We start from the raw sequence: 19,484 nt of genomic DNA on the forward strand, positions 1-19,484 counted from the left end.
AAAGGACCTCAACATACAGTCAACAGTTTTCTCACCTGGCCGAGTTTCCCACTGACCCCTCCCTCCAGACAGAGGCAGCAGAAGCTCCCACAACATCTCCTTCCTCTTTGAAAAGGACACAGTGACTCTCAAGGTAAAGAAAGAAGTTGGCAAAGCATGGAGGTTCCCATTCAACTGCCTTTCCCTTCTTCATACCAACTCGAGTTTGGGGAAATGGCAGCCGAGCACCACGTGACCAAGGCATGGATGCTCCCGATGAGCCTGCAGCACATACTCACATGAAGGCGAAACTACAGAAATCAGCCAAGCTCTGCACTTGATAGACTCTAAGCCTGTCCTAAAAACAAAGGATGGCCCGGCCGGGGGTGGCTCAGCGGTTGAGCGTTGACCTAGGATCCAGGCGATCGGGGTTCGATTCCCAGTAAGGGCACATGCCCGGGTTGCGGGCTCCATCCCCAGTCGGGGGCGTGCAGGAGGCAGCTGATCAATGACTCTCTCATCATTGATGTTTCTCTCTCTCTCCCTCTCCCTCTCCTTTCCTCTCTCTAAAATCAATAAAAATATTTTTTAAAAATAATAATAATAAAAAACAAATAAAAACAAAGGATGAACTCTGTGGAGGTTAAAGGAAGACAGAAGCAATTGCTCTGTGCACACGGTCTTCAGAAGAACGTGGGTAAACTGCCTCTGGGGGGATGACTGCCTGGCAGTGCAGCCCTCGCAGGCTGGACTCAGCGATGCCTGGTGCTTAGGCGCACTGCGTTCCTCCAGTTTGCATGTCACTTTGATAAATGTGGAAGGCGTGGTGGCCAGGAACCTGAATTAGATCTCATTTAAAAATATGGATGAACGAAACTATGTATAGTTGGTGGTTTGAATTCTGACACTTAAGTTATATAGTAACTTTTAACCCACAGCCAATAGTGACATCATACAGCGAAATGCGCTCAGCAAAGAAAAAGAATTGGAGCAGGTTTGGGGACAGGCTCATCCCAGATAAGAACCAGAATTCTTCCTGTGAAACCACAGAAAGCTGACAACAGCAGTTCCAGACGAGCGACCTCAGCGCCACACCTGGCGCAATCACCTCCTTCCTAACATCGTCTCCTAAGAAAACAGTGTGATTCCCCTTCCTTGTCCAGTCTGTCACAAACTACAAAGACTGCAATCTGGTGATGGGACCGCATGTCACCCAGAACAAGCGAGAAGGCTTGGCCACCCCATCACTCGCTAACGTCCTGAAGACCCAGCATGTTTCGAAACTCCTGCAGACGCCGCCTCACTGTCTGGAAAAGGAGGGTGATGGTGGTGGTTTAAAGCCAAGGGAACACGTGCACGACGGAGTCTCTCAAGGCCACCCATGTGCCAGGAGAAGTTCCCCTCACAGGTCACGCTGGCTCCTGCCTGTCCCACAGAAGTCAGACATTTATTTCCCCAGTTATACGAACAGACCTATAAACACAGTGTCTGTCTAGAGACACAGTGAACTTCTCTTACACACTACCTTCTGGTGTTACTGCATAAGTGCTCCAGCCACTACCTTAGGGGCCACTGTATAGACAGAAAGAAATAGGAACCTGCACAGTAGTTTTAACCCTGGACATACTACAGAATCACCTGAGAAAAATGCTTCCTTTAAAACAAGTGACAGCCCCACCCTACCAGATTCCACAGGTGGGCGTGGGGCTCAGTGAGCAATTTTCAGGATTTTGTGGTGATGATCATGTAAAGCTACGTTGGAAACCAAAAGAGCCATCCCAACTGTTCTGGAGGTAGGACAAGTGCAAAACATCAAACTGTTGTGATAGAGGCTGTTGTCCTACCCTTACTCAACCGTCAGGAGGACTCAGGGCGCAACGAGCTGACAACAGGCTGCAAGTCATCTCAGACCGATGCCTCTCCAGCTGCTGTCACCCCGCTTTATAAAGAGGGGAGTATTTTTAGCACAACTTGTTGCTGGTCAAACTCTATGTCGCTAACAGGACCTTCCGGAAGTTCTTTTTTTTCCATCGAAATTAATCTGTTTTCCATTTCTCCTCCCTTGCTTTCCCCCCCTTTTCTTAAATTAATTCAACTTCCTTCCACAAAGAACTATTTTACAAGCATCTCAAATGAATGCTGTTCCTTCCCCTGCCCAGCCCACCTCCTGGACGTCTCAACAAGTCTGACATTTACATCAGTCCTCGGGGTCTAGGGCAGGAATTAAACTTGCCTAATGCCAAAACAGTCATGAAGACAAATTTAAAACAACCACAGAACTTCCAAATCAAACAAAAAGGCATCAGCACAGAATGCAGTGCAAACCACACTCTGGAGTGACTCGGTCAGGCCGGGTCTGAGCAAGGCTCTCATGAAGCAAGGCCACCAAAGCTCCATGTTTGGTTTGTTTTGGGGGTTAGGGGAAGGTCACATCAGTAGTGTAAATTCAGACTCAAACCTGCACCAGTTAGGGCTTCTGGTGACAAATTCCTGGGAAGACTTTTTCTTTATTTCCACTCTACTCAAAGCCAACACCAAGGCAGGCTCTTAGAAGCTCTCTCCCTGTGGGAATGGCAGTCCCTCTTTCAGCAACAAAATGCCTTTCTCTGGGAGTTCCAGCTCTATCTGGGCAGGGTGTGGAGAGGGCCCATCCATGACTTCCCACCTTAGCTCATTCCAGAGCTTTCTTTCCTGTCGCCAGACTCTAGGCCAAAAAGGTCCGGAACGCCTGCAGGACGAGCTCGCCACCAGGCTCACAGGACCTTTCTACTTCTGGCCTCCAAGAAGCCCTTCCTATGTCCTAAGTCCAGCCACTAAATAAATGAGCTCTGACCGGTTTCTAGCCATCGCCTCCTGGTGGATTGAGGCTGCTCTGCACCGCTAGTCACTGTGTTAAAACAGCGTCCTCAAGGTTTCTTGAACAAGGGTGGAGGGAAAACACTTCATGGTTTCGCAGAAAAGACAGTTGTTCATGACAATTTTAAAAAGAAACCTGGATTAAATTTTAGTTCCTTCACAATAAACTAGGATTAATAATCCCAGAATCTGCCCGGCCGGGCACAGCTCAGTGGTTGAGCATCGACTAGGATCCAGGCAATTGAGGTTCGATTCCCAGTCAGGGCACATGCCTGGGTTGCGGGCTCCATCCCCAGTGGGGTCGTGCAGGAGGCAGCCGATCAATGACTCTCTCATCATTGATGTTTCTCTCTTTCTATCTTTCTCCTTTCCTCTCTCTGAAATCAATAAAGACATATTTCTTTAAAAAAATAAAAAATAATCCCAGAATCCACCCCAGAGAGTAGCATGTGAGGAGGAGGTTATTCCCATTTGAGAGCCACTACTTTTCAGGCTGCAGGAGTGGGACCAATCCTTGAATCCTGTGCCAAAAACAGCTAGATGCCTCCTTCACCATCCCCTGCGAGAGGTCAGGAAATATAACCCTCTTAAGTCTGGTGGGTATTTTCTTTCTCTGTGTGATAACTATGCAGTAGCCCCAAACCCCTCAACCAGGTCCATTTTGTTGCACGTGACTGTGACAAACCCCCCTTCCAATGTAAGATGTATCTGCACTTCATCGCCAATGGCCGTGAGGGAGTTTCCTACACCAGGCCCATGTCTGCCAGCCTTGCAGGTTATTCGTGTTCTCACCTGCACCAACCCCAGTAAGCACACAAGTTCGATCCTGCCCTGAGCACCAGAATCAACATTAACACCTTCACATGGTAACGTGGCCTGTTTTGAGTTCAGCCTTCTACAGGTAAAATGCTTTGGAAATCTCTGATTAAAATTCTCTCTCTGGCCGAACTTGGTTTTGTGGTACCTGAGAAAAGTTCAGTTAGAACTCACAACCTGTTTTTTAAAAGCCTACAGTTTCTGTACCAATTAAACATAATGGCACTTGGCTACATAAGGCCACAGGTGTGGAAGGTGTTCAATGAATGTCGTCCAGTGGCACAAACCAGGTTCGCTGGGGGTTCCTGCTTCCCCGGCCAGCTCCACCCTGCAGTGCAGAGGCCACCAGTGATGGTGTCTATCAAGAAACGCTTCAGAACAGCAAACACGCGGAACGTGCCCTCGCCTGAGTTAGGTTCAGGGGCAAGTCTCAGTGTTTAGAATCCTTGCTGCTGTTCTTGAGGCTTCAATATCTCACTGTCGGTGCCCGATTTTCTCTGGAAGAAGCGTCCCTGGTTGTGTGAGTTTCAGGGCCAGTTTCCCTCCTGTTTTCTTCTTGGTGCCTGGAGATGTTCCAACTTGTCAAGGTGCTCTGATATTTCTTCATTCCTTCCAGCTCTTCTCACTGTTGCTTTTCTTCAATCTAAGCCTTTTAACATGCTTTTTAGGTTTGAATAGTTCCTCAGGTTCCCCCTACACCTTGGTTTCCGGTTCCTAGAGCCTCCACCAGCCTCCTCCGGCTGCTCTTCGGGATTCAGGTATTTAAAGTTGCCCACTCCTCACCCCGTTTGTATAGTCCATCAGCTTCCTAACACAACCCTCACTGAAAAAGTGGAACCAGCATCTCCTCCATCCACAACAGACCAGGGTACCTGCTCATGGAGAGGAGATCCCGCCCCTCACCCACCCTGTGCCTCTCTGCAGCTGTGAGATCATGACTTCACTCAAGGGTTTTGGTTCCTGCCTTTCCTTTCAAATCTCTATTGACTCATGAGGGCTCCCAGAACCACCTCCCCTCCTGAAGCAAATCCCGCCATCTGCATTTGTTGCCAAGCCTCCATGAAGGCCACTGTCAGAGTCACTGGTCACTCCAAGGCTTCTTCACAAACAGGCCAACATCTCACGTGACATCTGCATAATTCCTCCTCATACTCCAGTTGTTTCTGCACATCAACACCCCTGGCCCTGGGCTCAGGACTGGCAGACAGTGTGGCTCCACAAGTGTACCTGCTGTGTGTCTGAATAAACAAGGGAGTGAGCACCTCAAGTAGCCGAGGTGAGAAGGTGAGCGGGGCTGTGGAGAGAAAGGCAGAGCAGGCGGCACCAGAGGAGGTGGCCCAGGACATGGCACAGAGAGCCTTGAGGGCAAGCACTCCGGGCAGTGTGGACGGAACATGCTCTCTGCTCAGTCCAGTCCTTCCAGATGCCACCCAAGTGCTCCTCCAGTACACATGCTGACGTTGTCAGACTCTCCCTTTATGCAGCAGCATCCAGGCCCTTGTTACCTGGTCCCACCTGCCTCTCCAACTGGATTCCCCTCTGCAGGCTCCCACCTGCACAAGACACAGCAAATGTGTCCCTTTTTCTGACAGTGTCAAGCCACCTCATCACTGCACCTTTCACACGCTTGGTATGCCTTTCCAACATTTTGCACCCAGCAAACTGCCACCACGTTGCAAGACTCAGCTTCCAATCTTACACGACCTCCCCAGGAACCCGCACACACCCTCTCACACTGTTGTCACACCAGCCTGCATGCACCCTGCACACATCTCTCCTCCCAGGGTGTCAAGGACCTCGGAAGACCTGGTCCTGCCTGATTTCCCTTTCACTCCAACGTCCAGGTGCTCATGGTGCTTGTGTTGATTATGCCACAGTGAGTGGGACCTGAGATGACCTCTGGGATCCCACTGCACTCCCGCATTCCGACTCCACCTGGAAACAGTGCCTCTCACATGTGCTGAGCTGAAAGCCTGCACCACCACCCATCAGGATGTTCACAGATGCCCAGATCCTGATCCCCTTTCCAACCTACAAAAGTAGAAATGGAATTGCCGATCTTGCTGCTGACCTTCCAGCTGGGGAGGGTGCCAGCCACACATCCCATCGTCACTGCTGCCCAAGCACCGCAGCCTGAGGCAGGAGGTGGTGTTATCGTAACATCCATCGGAGGGGTGAGGAACTGAGGTGCGGAGGCATTAAGCTACTTGCCGAAGACAACAAAGTCACGGAGTGCAGGGTGAGCTAAGACTGAACTCAGGCAGCCTGATTTCAAGGCCCTTGGTCTTAGTCCATTTTTCTGCCTCACCAGTGATCTGTTTGATAACTTAAGCTTCCTTCATTGAAGAACATGAACTTTCTCCAGACCCAGGCAAAAAACAGAAAGAGGAGCCAATCTTTCCTCTCCCCTGTCTCTGAGAACAAAACAAATCCATCTTTCTCTAGTTTATGACTAGAACTAATAAATAATAAAAAATAAAAATAATAAACAACAAGAATTTAAATGTTTAGCATTGATATCAAAACACGTATCTACACACTCACCTGATGGGTCCAAAGTTCAAGACAACCAGCACCAACAGCACCATCACACAGATGGCTCTTCGCTTCAGACTGGGAACCTTAAGCCTCTGGTTCTAAGAAAATGGCCACATGAATTAAAGTAAATTGCATGTCCACCTCACAAGAAGCAATGTCTAAGACAAGAATGCTCTTCCTCACCAGTTACACAAATGCTTAAACAATAAAACAAAGCTCAGAGGTGAGCCAATGGCACTTTTAAGAGGAAGAGAACAGAGCCTTCTCAGCTCCTCCGGTGCCAACAGCAAGTTTACGTTCTCCCGAAAGGCTCCTGCCATCTGTCCCTGTCCCTGTTCCTGTTTCAGTAACACAAAAGGCCATTCCCGCGGGAACAGGGCAGACGGGATAGGGGCAAGGTAGAGGTGCATTTGGTTCAGGACAGTCCTGCAGGGTTCTGAAAGCACAGGCTTTACGAACAGAACTGAGGTCCACCTGCCTGGACCAGCACGCACCACATGAGCACCAAAGCGGGGGCCAGGCCAGACCCCTGAGCCTCAGGAAGCAGGGAACGGAGACGCTGGTGACTGCAGGCTGGGGACCCTCAGGAGTCCTCCTTCTGGCAGGCGTTTTGGGCTCACCGTGCCCCCTTTCCTAACACTATTATTTTATACAACCAAATCTGAAATTTAAGATTCCCTACCAGCCTTTCAGAAAGAAAGGGCACTGACCCCGAGCCAGCTCCCCACCAGCGCTCACCTCTGACACGACCTGGTCCAGCTGCCGCCTCAGCGACCCGTTCTCCTGCCTCAGCTTCTCGTTCTCGGACAGGGCGGCCTCCAGCCGCGCCTCCAGCCCCAGCATGTACTCCTTCTTCTTCCTGCGGGACTGGCAGGCCGACTCCCGGTTCTTGATCATCCGCTGCTGCCTCCTCAGCACGGCCACCTGGCAAGAGTGGCGCGGAGTGAGGTGTCTGGTCCAGAGCCCACCAGGTCAGAGAACACTGACTTTCACAATTGCTTTTAAACAGTTATTCAAAACATACATTGCTGGTTGTGTCAAAACAGGTTTTTAAAAATATACTCAAACTGAAGTCCAATGATTCAATAAGGGCTCTCAAACCTAAATGTTCTGTGACTTCCTCTCCTGTTTCTAGGCTTTGCTGCTCTTCCAGCTTCCCGAGAGGACAGTCTCAGAGCCCGCCTGGTGGCACCTGAACGCCACACACCGCCAGATGTCTCTGAAGAAACTATTTTCTGGGACCACACACCCGACCACGCCTAAGGCCACTCGACCGTGGAGCCACCACCGCTTCAGACTCACGTGCAAACCACACTCATGTCCCCTCTCCCTGGGTTTTTCCCTCTCCATCTCCTGTGGGGGGCACGAGCCTCACAGTACACACTGAGGAGCACGCACTCGCTCACCTCCTGCCGCTCTCCGCTCTGACGCCCTCTGACCTCCCCCTCCAGCCCATTGCCCCTGCTCTCCTCCCACAGGCTCAGAGCCCATCCCTAAACTTTTGCAGCAGCCTCCTGCCATTCCAACTGCAGGAATCTCTTCCTGTCTACCACAGCTAAGAAAACTTCCCCCAAAAAACCTTCCCATGTTGCTGTATTGGAGATAAAAAGCCACCACCTCAGCTCTCGAGGCCTTCCAGGCCATGGCCACTCCACTGACCCAAACCTTCTGCTCTAACCCCCAACCCACATCTTATAAAGGACTACCCGTGACCTCCACACACGCCTAACTCATCCCAGCGTTTACACCACATACTCCGTGTCATTGCGGCTCCTCCACACGCCTAATTATAAGGCCCTGCTAAACTACTGGGTGTTTTGATTTTCTCTGAATTTCTTATGCCCTTATAATCTTGAAGATACACCTCAACACTCTCATGGTCTCCACTGTTTCATGATGTTAACTCTCCCTCCACCTAGATTTTGTACCAAAACCATGTGATACTACTTTTCCTGTACTGCCCATGATACTATTACAGTGAAACTTACTGGGCACAATTTGTTCTGTTGTGTCTTCTAAACTAAGGTATGGACCCTACTTGTTACAGCATGAGTCTGACTTATTTTGAGGAGGGGGTGAGGTAGCAAAATGTCGGCCATAAGAAGCACCAAATAATATTAAGTTGGTTATTTTAAGTACACACAAGACTGAATTACTGATTTCTATAAGTAATGACTTTGAAAAATAAACATTCTACAGTGGGGTGTTCAATAACTCTTAATGAGACCAGTAAATGAAGTTAAACAACTTAATATGGATTTTTACATTACAGCACAATTCCCACCCCATATGACACTTCACAGAAACAGCTATACCAAAGCCAACCAAGTAATCTCAGCACCAAATACTGTCAACAACCTTCACTCAGAATCCAGAGGAAAAGAAACATCACATGAAGTATCAGAAAAGGGTGGTTTTTCCATTTTTTACCCTTTTGCTGACTGACAAAACCATCATCTATGAAATTTCCCTATGGAGTAACTACCCCACCCTTCAGTAACATGCACATACACTCATGAACACACATGCACATGCATGTGCACACACGCAATCGCATGCACACATGCACAAACAGGAAGCGTGCACACATACAGCAGGCACACATGCACAGCAGACGCACATGCGTACGCAGCAGGCACACATGCAACAGATGCAGACGCATGCATGGCAGGCACACACACGCACAGCAGGCACACACACATGCAACAGATGCACACGCATGTGCAGCAGATGCACATGCACATGCAGCAGGCACACACACACGTGCGCACACGCTACAGCCAGGATGCAGGGGCTGCTCCCGATGTCAAGCTCTTCTCTGGACAGTGCCACTTTGTTCCATCGACTGCTGATGTTTGTAACCTGCCTGGTTAAGAGGATGTCCATACTAACACTTATTCCCAGAGCACCCATGTGCACAGCACACTGGATAGGACAAACAAGAAGGAGACTTTATATATGAGTTAGACAAAAGCAAACTTACTTTAACAGCCAATTATCTATGGAATTTGAGAGGCTTACAGATGACACACCACTTAATAAATTTCAAACAAGGACTGGGGATTTCTATAAAAATGAGAGCACCTGCACATTGCACAGCGTTAAAGTTTCAAAGGCTGTCAACGCACACACCTCATACCAAACAATGAAAACCACCTGTGGCCAAGCATTCATTTCTCCCCATGGAAAAGATACAATATAACAGTGCTGAAAATAAAGTGAATACTCAAAACTATCAGTAAATACAAAGGATGAAGAAAGTGAAAATAACTGGAGCTCACAGGAATCACAGAGTTCCAACTTTACTCTCAGCAAGCTGCCTTCAGCCATCTGAATTTATATTTTAATTATTATTTCCTAGGCAAAAAAATTATGATGTTCAGACTAACCATACATGCCCACACAGTGTGCATGACACTTGGGAGACACAGACTTCCCTTAGAACTCAACAGTCAAGGCGGCGAGAGCCACAGAAAACCTGTCACACTGCTGATCCCCAAGTATCACTCTTTAACAGCTTTAACCAACCCAAAGTTCTCTTCTGTTCACAAGTAATATTCTTCCACATATCTGTAAAATAGCAGCTTTCAGAGGGCACACCCTTCCAGAATACACAGCATTGATACTCCCACTGAAGAAACCTGCCGTTCCCTTCTGTGAACTATCTATGCAGACAGCACTTTGTCTATCTGATTGCTGGGTCAACTCGCATTTTTCTCAATGACTTGTAAATACTCTTTATATATTAAAAATGGTTATAAAAAACTATGAAAACTTGTACATGAAAGTTCACAGCAGCATTACACAGCGTCTGCAGGGGCTGGTTACAAAAGAGAATTCAAAGAACAGAGAGAAGTATTTATTAAGATATAAATCAGCATGTCCTTAAAAAAATAGCTATTTTTAACCTTATCAAGATGCTGAACTGAAAAATACAGAATAAAGTGGCCACAACATAACCCTAACCTAATGCAGTACACATCAGGAGAAAACACCTTCTACCCGCATCCCTTTCAAAGATGCTGTAACCACAAATCAAACTTCTAGCCAAAATTCTTGTTCAAGATAAATTTTGAGAAGCCCCAAACCTCCACCTAAGGAGAAACTGAAAATATTTTAACACAGCATGTTTTTCCCCTGGTAGCAGGAAAGCCAAAAGGTAGTCAGCACAAAAGTAATTTTTTACTAGGATCGGGATGGCTTTTCAGATCTCCAAATCCTTCCTGTTGCATTTGTTCTTATGGATCCCTCTACTTTACAGCCTAAAGAAATATCATAATTTCTGTGTCTTTTTGTTAAAGAGTTTACTTAATGAAAGGTAGCATTCACTGTTTATCTCCTTAGCACTAAGCTAGCCACACAGTCTAGGAGAGTCGGCCCACACCCTGGCCTAAGAGGGGACCTAGTCTAGTTCATCCAGCTGCAATGTCCGTAGAGCTGCACCTTGTTTCTGGAACAGGACCTGTTCCAGGAGTTTGATTTGTGGTTACAACATCTTTGAAAGGGATGCGGGTAGAAGGTGTTTTCTCCTGATGTACTGCATTAGGTTAGGGTTAGGCTGTGGCCACTTTATTCTGTTCTTCCAGGAGCTTCTTTGCTTTGCATTGAAAACAGGTTATTTTACACCCACATTTCTCTTGAAAGGCTCTCTTGTGGGTCTCTGGAGATTTGTGCTACACTACAGGTCTTCGTGGGTAAATGAAGGACAGAGGCCCTGCCCCTCTACCTAAGCCATCTCTCAGGGTTGGGTGGGTCTCCAGCAAGAAATGCTGAGAGATGAGGTAGTGGCTCCCTTGGGACAGTGGGGAGGCTTGGTTCCTGCTTCCTATAAGAGCAGCAGGTTCCCCAGCTCAGCACTCCTCTCCCAACATCCAGCTGGGCCACATCCGTCCTCCACACTCACAGCATTGATGTACCTGAAATCTTGAACTTCATTGTACAACACTGGCCCCGGAAAAAGAAATACAAAGCTCCAGTCTGTTATGCCAGGGGAGTCCCCTTCACACCATGTCCACACCTATGGGCACCCAGCTCCTCGTGATGACTCTGGTGACCCAGCACAGGGACTCCTAAATGTGGGGACTGGGATGGGAAGGGCCCAGGTCACTGGGTAAAGAATTAGAAGGCGGTGCAAGGTAAGACATGCTCTGGAAGATGAGCTGAGAGGAAGGCCTGGGCCTCCTGTCAGGGCAGCTGTCATCCTTAGTCCATGACCCTCTGAGGCTGTTGAGTCATTTCTTTCTGTTCCCACACTCTGATGCCCAAGAAGGGTTCTGTGCCCCCTTGGCCCACTGAGGGAGATGTACAATATAATTTCACCACTCTTTTTCCTGGTCGTTTGTCCCAATAATCAAAACAATGTAACTTCATAACCATAAGCCAAGGCCATAGTCTCGTGAACTTCATGAGTTATAAGGGAAAGGGTGGAGGTGAGGGAGGAGGTGCCCTGCAGGTGGAAACAGGCGCCAGTTTGCAAGCTTGGTCCAGGTCTGGCAACACTCAGTAGCCCTTTGAAGCCAGATGATCAAGCTCTCCTGGGAAGGCACCCCTGCCACTGACTCGGAGCATGCCTGGGAGCTCCCCTCCGAGACGAGGGAGCTGTTCACTTTTTCCATCAGAATCAGAGCCAAAAACCAACCATATTTCTTGAAAACTTAGGTGAGGTTTCCAGACAAACAGAACAGATTTACCAGCAATAGGCAGGAAGAAAGAGATTATAATTTGAACCAGGCAACCATTTCACGGAGACAATGAGGCAGTCAGTGCGGCCAGCAGGACACGGAATGCCAGACACACACAAGGGCAGCAGCAGCCCCAGCACAAAGCCTGCCAAGACAACAAAGGCAGGAAAGAGGAGCCATGTCAGCATTACAAAGCCACAAAACACTGATACATTTTTCCTTTCCTTCTTTTTTTTTTTCTTTTTTTTTTCTGAATTACAACTTTTCACCACGCTTTTTGTTTAAAAGAAACAGTACATAATGAAAGTTTTCTTCTTGGCCATTTTAAATCACAAATTTACACTAATCCAAGTTTTCCTAACAGAGCATGACTCGTCTGGCAGACACGTGCCCTGGTGGGTGGCCCCCAGCCACAGGGCGTGTCTCTGAGCAGGCCTGTACCCTCACAGCCACTTCTGGAACCCACTGACTCTGGGTTCCTGAGTGACTTGGCCAACTGAGGGGCCAGGCTGACGTTTCTTTACTTGAAATAAACATTAAGTCAAAACCTCTACCAGCAAACTCACCCTGAAGAACTCGGCTCACTCCCTGACGTGCTGGCCAAGGAAAACTAAGCATAAGAACCTCAAGGCGGTCGACCAGGAAATCCACTCTAACCGTCATTACGTCTGCTGCACTGGGCACAGTCCTTGAAGCTTTCCTTTACAATACTGTCAACTGTGAATTCTGAAAAGTAACAAGAATGCTAACCAATAAATATTGCTAAAAAGATGATGCTTGTTGGTTCTGCACTTTCTCAGCTGTCATGTCCCAGCTCCTCCATGTGGACTTCATCAGGAAACTATTCTCCCAGTTCACAGCCGCTCTCACAGCACAAAAGCAGAGCAGACAGGGTCTTTCACATGAGAACCTATAAAGGACGTCAGCTAAGAGACAAATAATTCATGGAAACGTTCAGAGACTACAAAGGACCAGCAGCACATGCGGCAACTGCCCACCTGGAGATGCTCATGGTTCAGACAGTAAGCGCAAGGACTGAGGCAAGAATCTGATGATTAAAGGGACCTTCCTTGAACCTACCCACACTGTTCAGGGGTCCTCAGGAGCAACCCCAAATCGTGAGCCCACTTTGCACACAACAACCTTCATTTCTTAGGAGCCGGCCCTACTTTAGCCCTCTTCCTCAGTTTACTGAGTCATGCCTATCCTGACCGTTCCTCTACCTGTGACTCGGTTTCTAGACCTCCCCCCCCAGCCTGGCTAAGCTCTTGGGCTGACCCATGCCCGGCTGCCATGATTCTATGAACGCAAACTAAGATCACACCGATGTTTCTAGGAGCTGTGACAGATGGCTGATCTGTGGTCATAAAGCTCCAATTAGTCATTACCTTTATCATGTCGAAAACATCTCATCATACATATTTTAAATGTCCTAACACATTATAAAAAACAACTTTGAACATATTTTGTTGCTGGTTCTATTTGGGAGTATGATGGGAAACATTCAAGCTCATGACTCACAGAAAATTTTAAGGGATCATTTTTTTAAATCTTTCACCATTCTTACCCTCCTCAATCTCCTATGAAAAGAATATTATTTTTTTATTGGTTGTACAGCTTTTTAATTAAAATGTCATTGAATATTTTTAGATTTTTATTATTGATCATTTACTTACTGTAGAAATGTTCCCAAACACCAAAAGGAAAGAAAGATTATGCACCCAACGTCAACCATCACCAGTATTTGCCATCTTCTCTCCTCCCACCTGTGCTCATTACCTCCCCACAGAGGTTTTAAAGTAAATCCCAGCACCTGCTCACTCCATCTTGCCCTGAAATGCACACTATCATTACTGCCCGCTGTGCTATATTACCTAGCTCACTATTCCAGTTTTCAACATAAACATAGGTCAAGTGCAATTCTGTCCCACCCATGTCTGCTCCAGACACTCATGTTCCTCCCTGTATGCATGTGCCCTGACCAGGAATCGAACCAGCAATCTTTCGGTGCCCAGGACCACATCCAACTAACTGAACCACACCAGCGAGGGCCATGCCCACTTTTATTTTACATACAGCATATGGGGTTTCCCTTCCCAATCATAATTTTAGAGAACCTACTGTTAGACTAATCATTTGACTTTAATGTTCATTAAACTTTACACCATGACGTAGTACTACTGTTTAATACATGATATGAGGTATTTTGTTCACTTTTAAAGAAAGTAAGAATTAGCTGGCAAGTGCTGTAACTGGTTTTAGGGAGTGGCAGATTTTAGGAAACTTTCTATGATATATAAACTAAAAAAAAATCCCTACAACATGCTAGAAATTTGGAGATTTATAAAGATGGGAAAATACCAAGTAATCATTAAGAGACAGGATCCCCAGAGTAGCAAGCCATCTTTATGCAGTGCCGAAAACCCTTCCATAAGTCAGAGTGATGTTAAATATAAACACCGACTAAAAAGTAGTCTACAGACTAGTATCTGATGAGTTGCCAAAAACACTTCAGTCAGGTAATATCGAGAATCGTATAAATACTAGTGAAGGGCTGGGGGGCGGGGCGTAAGAAATGTCCAGAGGGTTCAGGAAGAAGAGAGAAGGAAGGCACGCACACTTCTTATCAGACCACTGCAGACCTAATTAAGCCTTCCAGTGGACTCTCACACCACAAACCCTACCCTAATTTCCCACCGAAGATTGATGTGCAATTTCAGCACACTGACACACTGAAACATGCTTTAGTAACAAAAACAGGCAACAAAAACAGAAGTGTGTTTTGTTCTGGTTTTTAAATCAGGCATTAAAAAGGCACTATGCGTCCAAACTTACATCAGAACCCACAGCTCTCACAGTACTCTGTAGGACAGGTTTAGCCACAGAAAGTTTTCCATTCACTGGGCTACTGGCCACAGAGGCTGGTACCACACTGACCACGTGATTAGCAAGCGGTGCAGCTCCCCCGGCGACTGCCAGGACAGGCTGGGGAGAGGGCAGGACTCCGGGCGCCTGCAGCTGTACCACAGCAGGCTGAGACAGCACCACAGTCTGACCTGGTGGAGAGAAAAGACAGGGGTCAGAGTGTGCACCACTTTGTGGCAGAAAGAGCTGTTCAACATGGAGATGCGGTCTGCAGGTAGATCAACAGACAAGATCACAATGAGGGAGGTGAAACCACCGATCGAGCACTGGCAACAGTAGCACACACATGGTGACGTTCCCTGCCCAGTTTTAATAAGCCCAATCAGATTCGTTCCCTTTCATGTTACCGTTAACAGTATAATTCCATGTTTTTTTTCCTCAACTGCACACATATCCAATCTGCTAAGTTATACATAAATTTCCCTAAGCACTAACCTCTGAAATGTACTAGTGCTAAAAGGATTTTTCATATCATAAATTTAAAAAATAACAAACCTTTTATACTGACACAGAGTACCATATATTTCAAATTAATGGGATTTAGAAATACACCACCAAAAACTATATATACATAAACAGAGATTCATTAACTCAATGCTTGGAACAGCACAGGGCTACAAATATCAAAACTGTTAAGATTCCTGAAAGATGACGGCAGACGGAGTGGAAGCTACACTAACACTCTCCCAAGACCAAACTGGAATTACAACTAAAATATAGAAAAACCATCCTGAATAATCAACTGCAACTGAAGACGAGCTGGAGAGCACTCTCATAAACAAGGAGGAAAAGAGGAGACCACATAGAGACACGTAGGAAGTGCGGAGGCAAGAGGGCTGGCTGAGCTCCCACAGATAGCAGCTGAAGGTCCTGAGGGAGATCTCAGCTGTGGGGGTTTCCACTGAGGACTCTGGGGCCTAAACACCAGGCTGGGCTTCCCAGCCAAGAGCACCAAACTGAGAAAGGTGCCCACATAACATCTGGCTGTGAAAAGCTGCAGGGTTTCTGTCTGCCAGGGAGAAATGGCTAGAAATGCAGGCACCCTCTTAAAGAGCCAATGCACTAAGTTTCGTGTGCAGCCACTCACCTTGGGTTCCAGCAGAGGGAGGTTAGAGTAGACTGGAGCTGAGTGAGGAGAACCTAGGGTTGTGGGATCTGGAGAGAGAGCTCAGGGGGCACCCCTCTGGATTCCTGTGCCAAGTCATTCCCCCATACTGCAGAGGACATCTTTCATAGGCAGACATTTACCTTCTAAGCAGCATTTGCCTGAGGAGGAAGCAATTGCCCCACCCTGCTGGAAAACCTCTTGCCCTATTCCAGTGTTTCTACAACCTGAGGCTCATTAAGAAAATCGGACTAATCATCCTGCAAGCAGAGGCAGACTTCAGAGTGCTTTGAGTCTTTGCCTGATCTGCTTCTGGACTCCGGCCTTGGAAAAGCAGAATTTGGTGTGTATCTTGGTCCTGTCCAAATGTATCCAGCTCCAACAGAGGGGACTTCAAGCCGTGGGTTGTTGACAGCTCCAAACAGGGTACTCAAGGTCAGTCACAAACAGTATCTGACACTGGCCTGCACCAGAGACCGTCCAACAACACTGAGAGTTGTAGAAGATCTACCTAATACATAGAAACAAACCAAATAGGCAGCCAAAATGGGGAGACAAAAAACAAACCCCAAATGAAAGAACAAGAAAAAGCAGCTGATCAATGACTCTCTCATCATTTTTGTTTCTCTCTCTCTCTCTCCCTCTCCTTCCTCTCTCTGAAATCAATAAAGGTTGTTTTTTTTAAAAAAGAATACATTGGGCCGAGCCGGGTGTGGCTCAGTGGTTGAGCGTCGACCTAGGATCCAGGTGATTGGGGTTCGATTCCCTTCAGGGCACACGCCCGGGTTGTGGGCTCGATCAATGACTCTCATCATTGATGTTTCTATCTCTCTCTGTCCCTCTCCTTTCCTCGCTCTAAAATCAATAAAGATATATTTTTTTAGCCTAGCCGGGTGTGGCTCAGCGGTTGAGCATCGACCTAGGATCCAGGCGATCAGGGTTTGATTCCCGGTCAGGGCACATGCCCGGGTTGCGGGCTGCAGTCAATCCATGACTCACCATTGATGTTTCTACCTCTCTTTCTCCCTCTCCTTTCCTCTCTCTGAAATCAATAAACATATATTTAAAAAAAAAAAAAAGAGATATTTTTTTAAAAATAAAAAAAAATAAGTTAAAGAATACATTGGAAGGAATAAACAGCAGATCAGAGGAAGCTGAAGATTGGATCAGTGAACTAGAAGACAGGGTAGAAAAAAAATCACTCAATCAGTGATCCAAAAAGAAAAACAATTGAAAACCGGGAGGACAGTCTAAGGGAGCTGAGGGAAAACATGAAATGAAACAATATTCACATCATAGGAGTGCCAGAAGATCTAGAAAGTAAGCAAGGGTTAGAGATTCTGTTTCAATAAATAATGTTAGAAAATTTCCCTAACCTGGGGAAGGAAAAAGTCAAACAGGTTCAGGAGGCACAGAGAGTCCCAAGCAAAAAGAATCCACAGAGGCCCATGCCCAGACGCCTCATAATTAAAATGCCAAAAATTCAAGACAAAGAGAGAATCTGAAAGGCAGCAAGAGAAAAGTAATCTGTCACCTACAAAGGAGCTCCCATAAGGCTGTCAGCTGACTTCTCATCAAAAACTCTACAGGCCAGTGGGAATGGCATGAAGTGTTCAAGGTAATGCAAAACACGGATTTGAAACCAAGACTACTCTATCCAGCAAGGCTATCATTCAAGATAGATGGTGAAATAAAGAGCTTCCCAGATTAAAAAAAAGGCTAAGGGAGTTTATCACCACCAAACCAGCATGGCAGGGAACGAGAATTAAAAACAGCCTGGCTGGGCATGGCTCAGCGGCTGAGAATCAACCTAGGACCCAAGAGATCATGATTCGATTCCCAGTCAGGGCACATGCCTGGGTTGCGGGCTCAATCACCAGTGGGGGGCATGCAAGAGGCAGCCCATCAATGACGACTGTCTCATTATTGATGTTTCTATCTCCTCCTCTCCCTCTCCCTTCCTCTCTCTGAAATCAATATAATTAAAAATTAAAATTTAAAAAAAAAAAAGTCAGTGAGCTTACAATCTAATGGTGAAAACAGAAAAATAGTCAAATTAAAAAAAAAGAAAAAAAACAGAGAGAAACATAAGCATAAAGAATTAAAATGGCAATAAATAAGGGCCTATCAATAATAACCTTAAGGACTTTGAGAGATCAACAGCAATACAGTCATAGTAATGGAATTTAACACCCCACTGACTTGACTCCACTGGATAGATCCTCCAGACAAAAAATAAACACAGAAACAGTGACTAAATGACATACTAGATCAGATTTAACTGATATCTACAGAACATTTCATCCCCAAGCTGCAGAATATACATTCCTCTCAAGTGCACATGGGTCATTCTCAAAGATAGACCACATGTTAGAACAAAAACAAGTCTCTACAAGTTCAAGAAGATTGAAATCATATCAAACATCTCAGATCACAAGGGCATGAAATTAGAAATCAACTACAGTAAAAACACTCAAAAACATTCTAACACAAGGAGGCTAAATAGCATGTTATTAAACAATGAATGGGTTACCAGTAAGATCAAGAAAGAAATCAGAAACTTCCTGGAAACAAATGAAAATGAACACACAACAACCCAAAATCTATGGGACACAGGGAAAGCAGTCCTAAGAGGGAAGTTCACAGCACTGCAGGTCTACCTCAAAAAGCAGGAAAAATTTCTAGTAAACTACCTAACCCTACAACTGAAAGAATTAGAAAACTCCCCTGTGAGGCCGCCTGGACCAGGGCTCTTGTTTGCTGGGAGAGTTTTTATTATTGCTTCGATTTCATCAGTTGTACTGGTCTATTCACGTTTTCTGATTCTTCCTGATTCAGTTTTACATGATCTCACTCAAATGCGGAATCTAATAAAATAGACTGAGGAACAAAATAAATCCAGAGACACAGAAGCATGGAACAGACTGAGGGATCTCAGAGGGAAGGCGGGGATGGGGGAGTGGGTGGGGAGAGAGTGATCAAAGAACTTATATGCATATAGAATAACCCATGGACAAAGACAATAGTGCAGTGAAGGCCTGGGGGGAGGCGAATGTGGGGTGGAGGGGAGTGGTAGGGAAAAAAGGAGGGATATCTGTAATACTTTTTACAATAAAGATAAATTTTTTTTAAAATGTTAAAATCATTTGAGATGAATTCCTACCTAACAAGCACAGGAAACATAAATCTGTAATTTAAAATAGTCTGTAGATGGGGTCCGGGGTGGGGTGAAGGGGGTCAATGGGGGGAAAAGGAGGACATCTGTAATCCTTTCAACAATAAAGATAAATTTTAAAAAATAATAAAATAAAATCAAAATAAAACAGCCTGTAAATAATAACTCCCCCTGAAAACGCCCTACAAATCTTTTCTTTTTTTTTAAATATGGCGTTTGGGGGGTTTTTGGTGTGTTTTTTAAATACATCTTTATTGATTTCAGAGAGAGGAAGGGAGAGGGAGAGAGAAAGATAGAAACATCAATGATGAGAGAGTCACTGATCAGCTGCATCCTGCACGCTCCCTATTGGGGATCAAGCCCAAAACCCAGGCATGTGCCCTGACCAGGAATCCAACTGAGCTCTCCT

General features: G+C 46.2%; 1 protein-coding gene across 4 annotated transcripts in view; it reads right to left on the reverse strand.

Annotated features, from left to right (window-relative positions):
* Positions 1-19,484, reverse strand: part of ATF6 (activating transcription factor 6) — a 128,332-nt gene that overhangs the window by 90,495 nt on the left and 18,353 nt on the right. For all 4 annotated transcript variants that reach the window (XM_087827897.1, XM_016210462.2, XM_087827898.1 and 1 more), the window contains exons 7-9: positions 14,706-14,926; positions 6,928-7,113; positions 6,196-6,287 (exon numbers count right to left, since the gene is read on the reverse strand). In XM_087827897.1, the coding sequence (XP_087684023.1) occupies positions 6,196-6,287; positions 6,928-7,113; positions 14,706-14,926 (499 nt within the window). The remainder of the gene's footprint in view (positions 1-6,195; positions 6,288-6,927; positions 7,114-14,705; positions 14,927-19,484) is intronic.

Source organism: Miniopterus natalensis, chromosome 19, assembly GCF_054644295.1.
Source record: "Miniopterus natalensis isolate mMinNat1 chromosome 19, mMinNat1.hap1, whole genome shotgun sequence".
NCBI lineage: Eukaryota > Metazoa > Chordata > Mammalia > Chiroptera > Miniopteridae > Miniopterus > Miniopterus natalensis.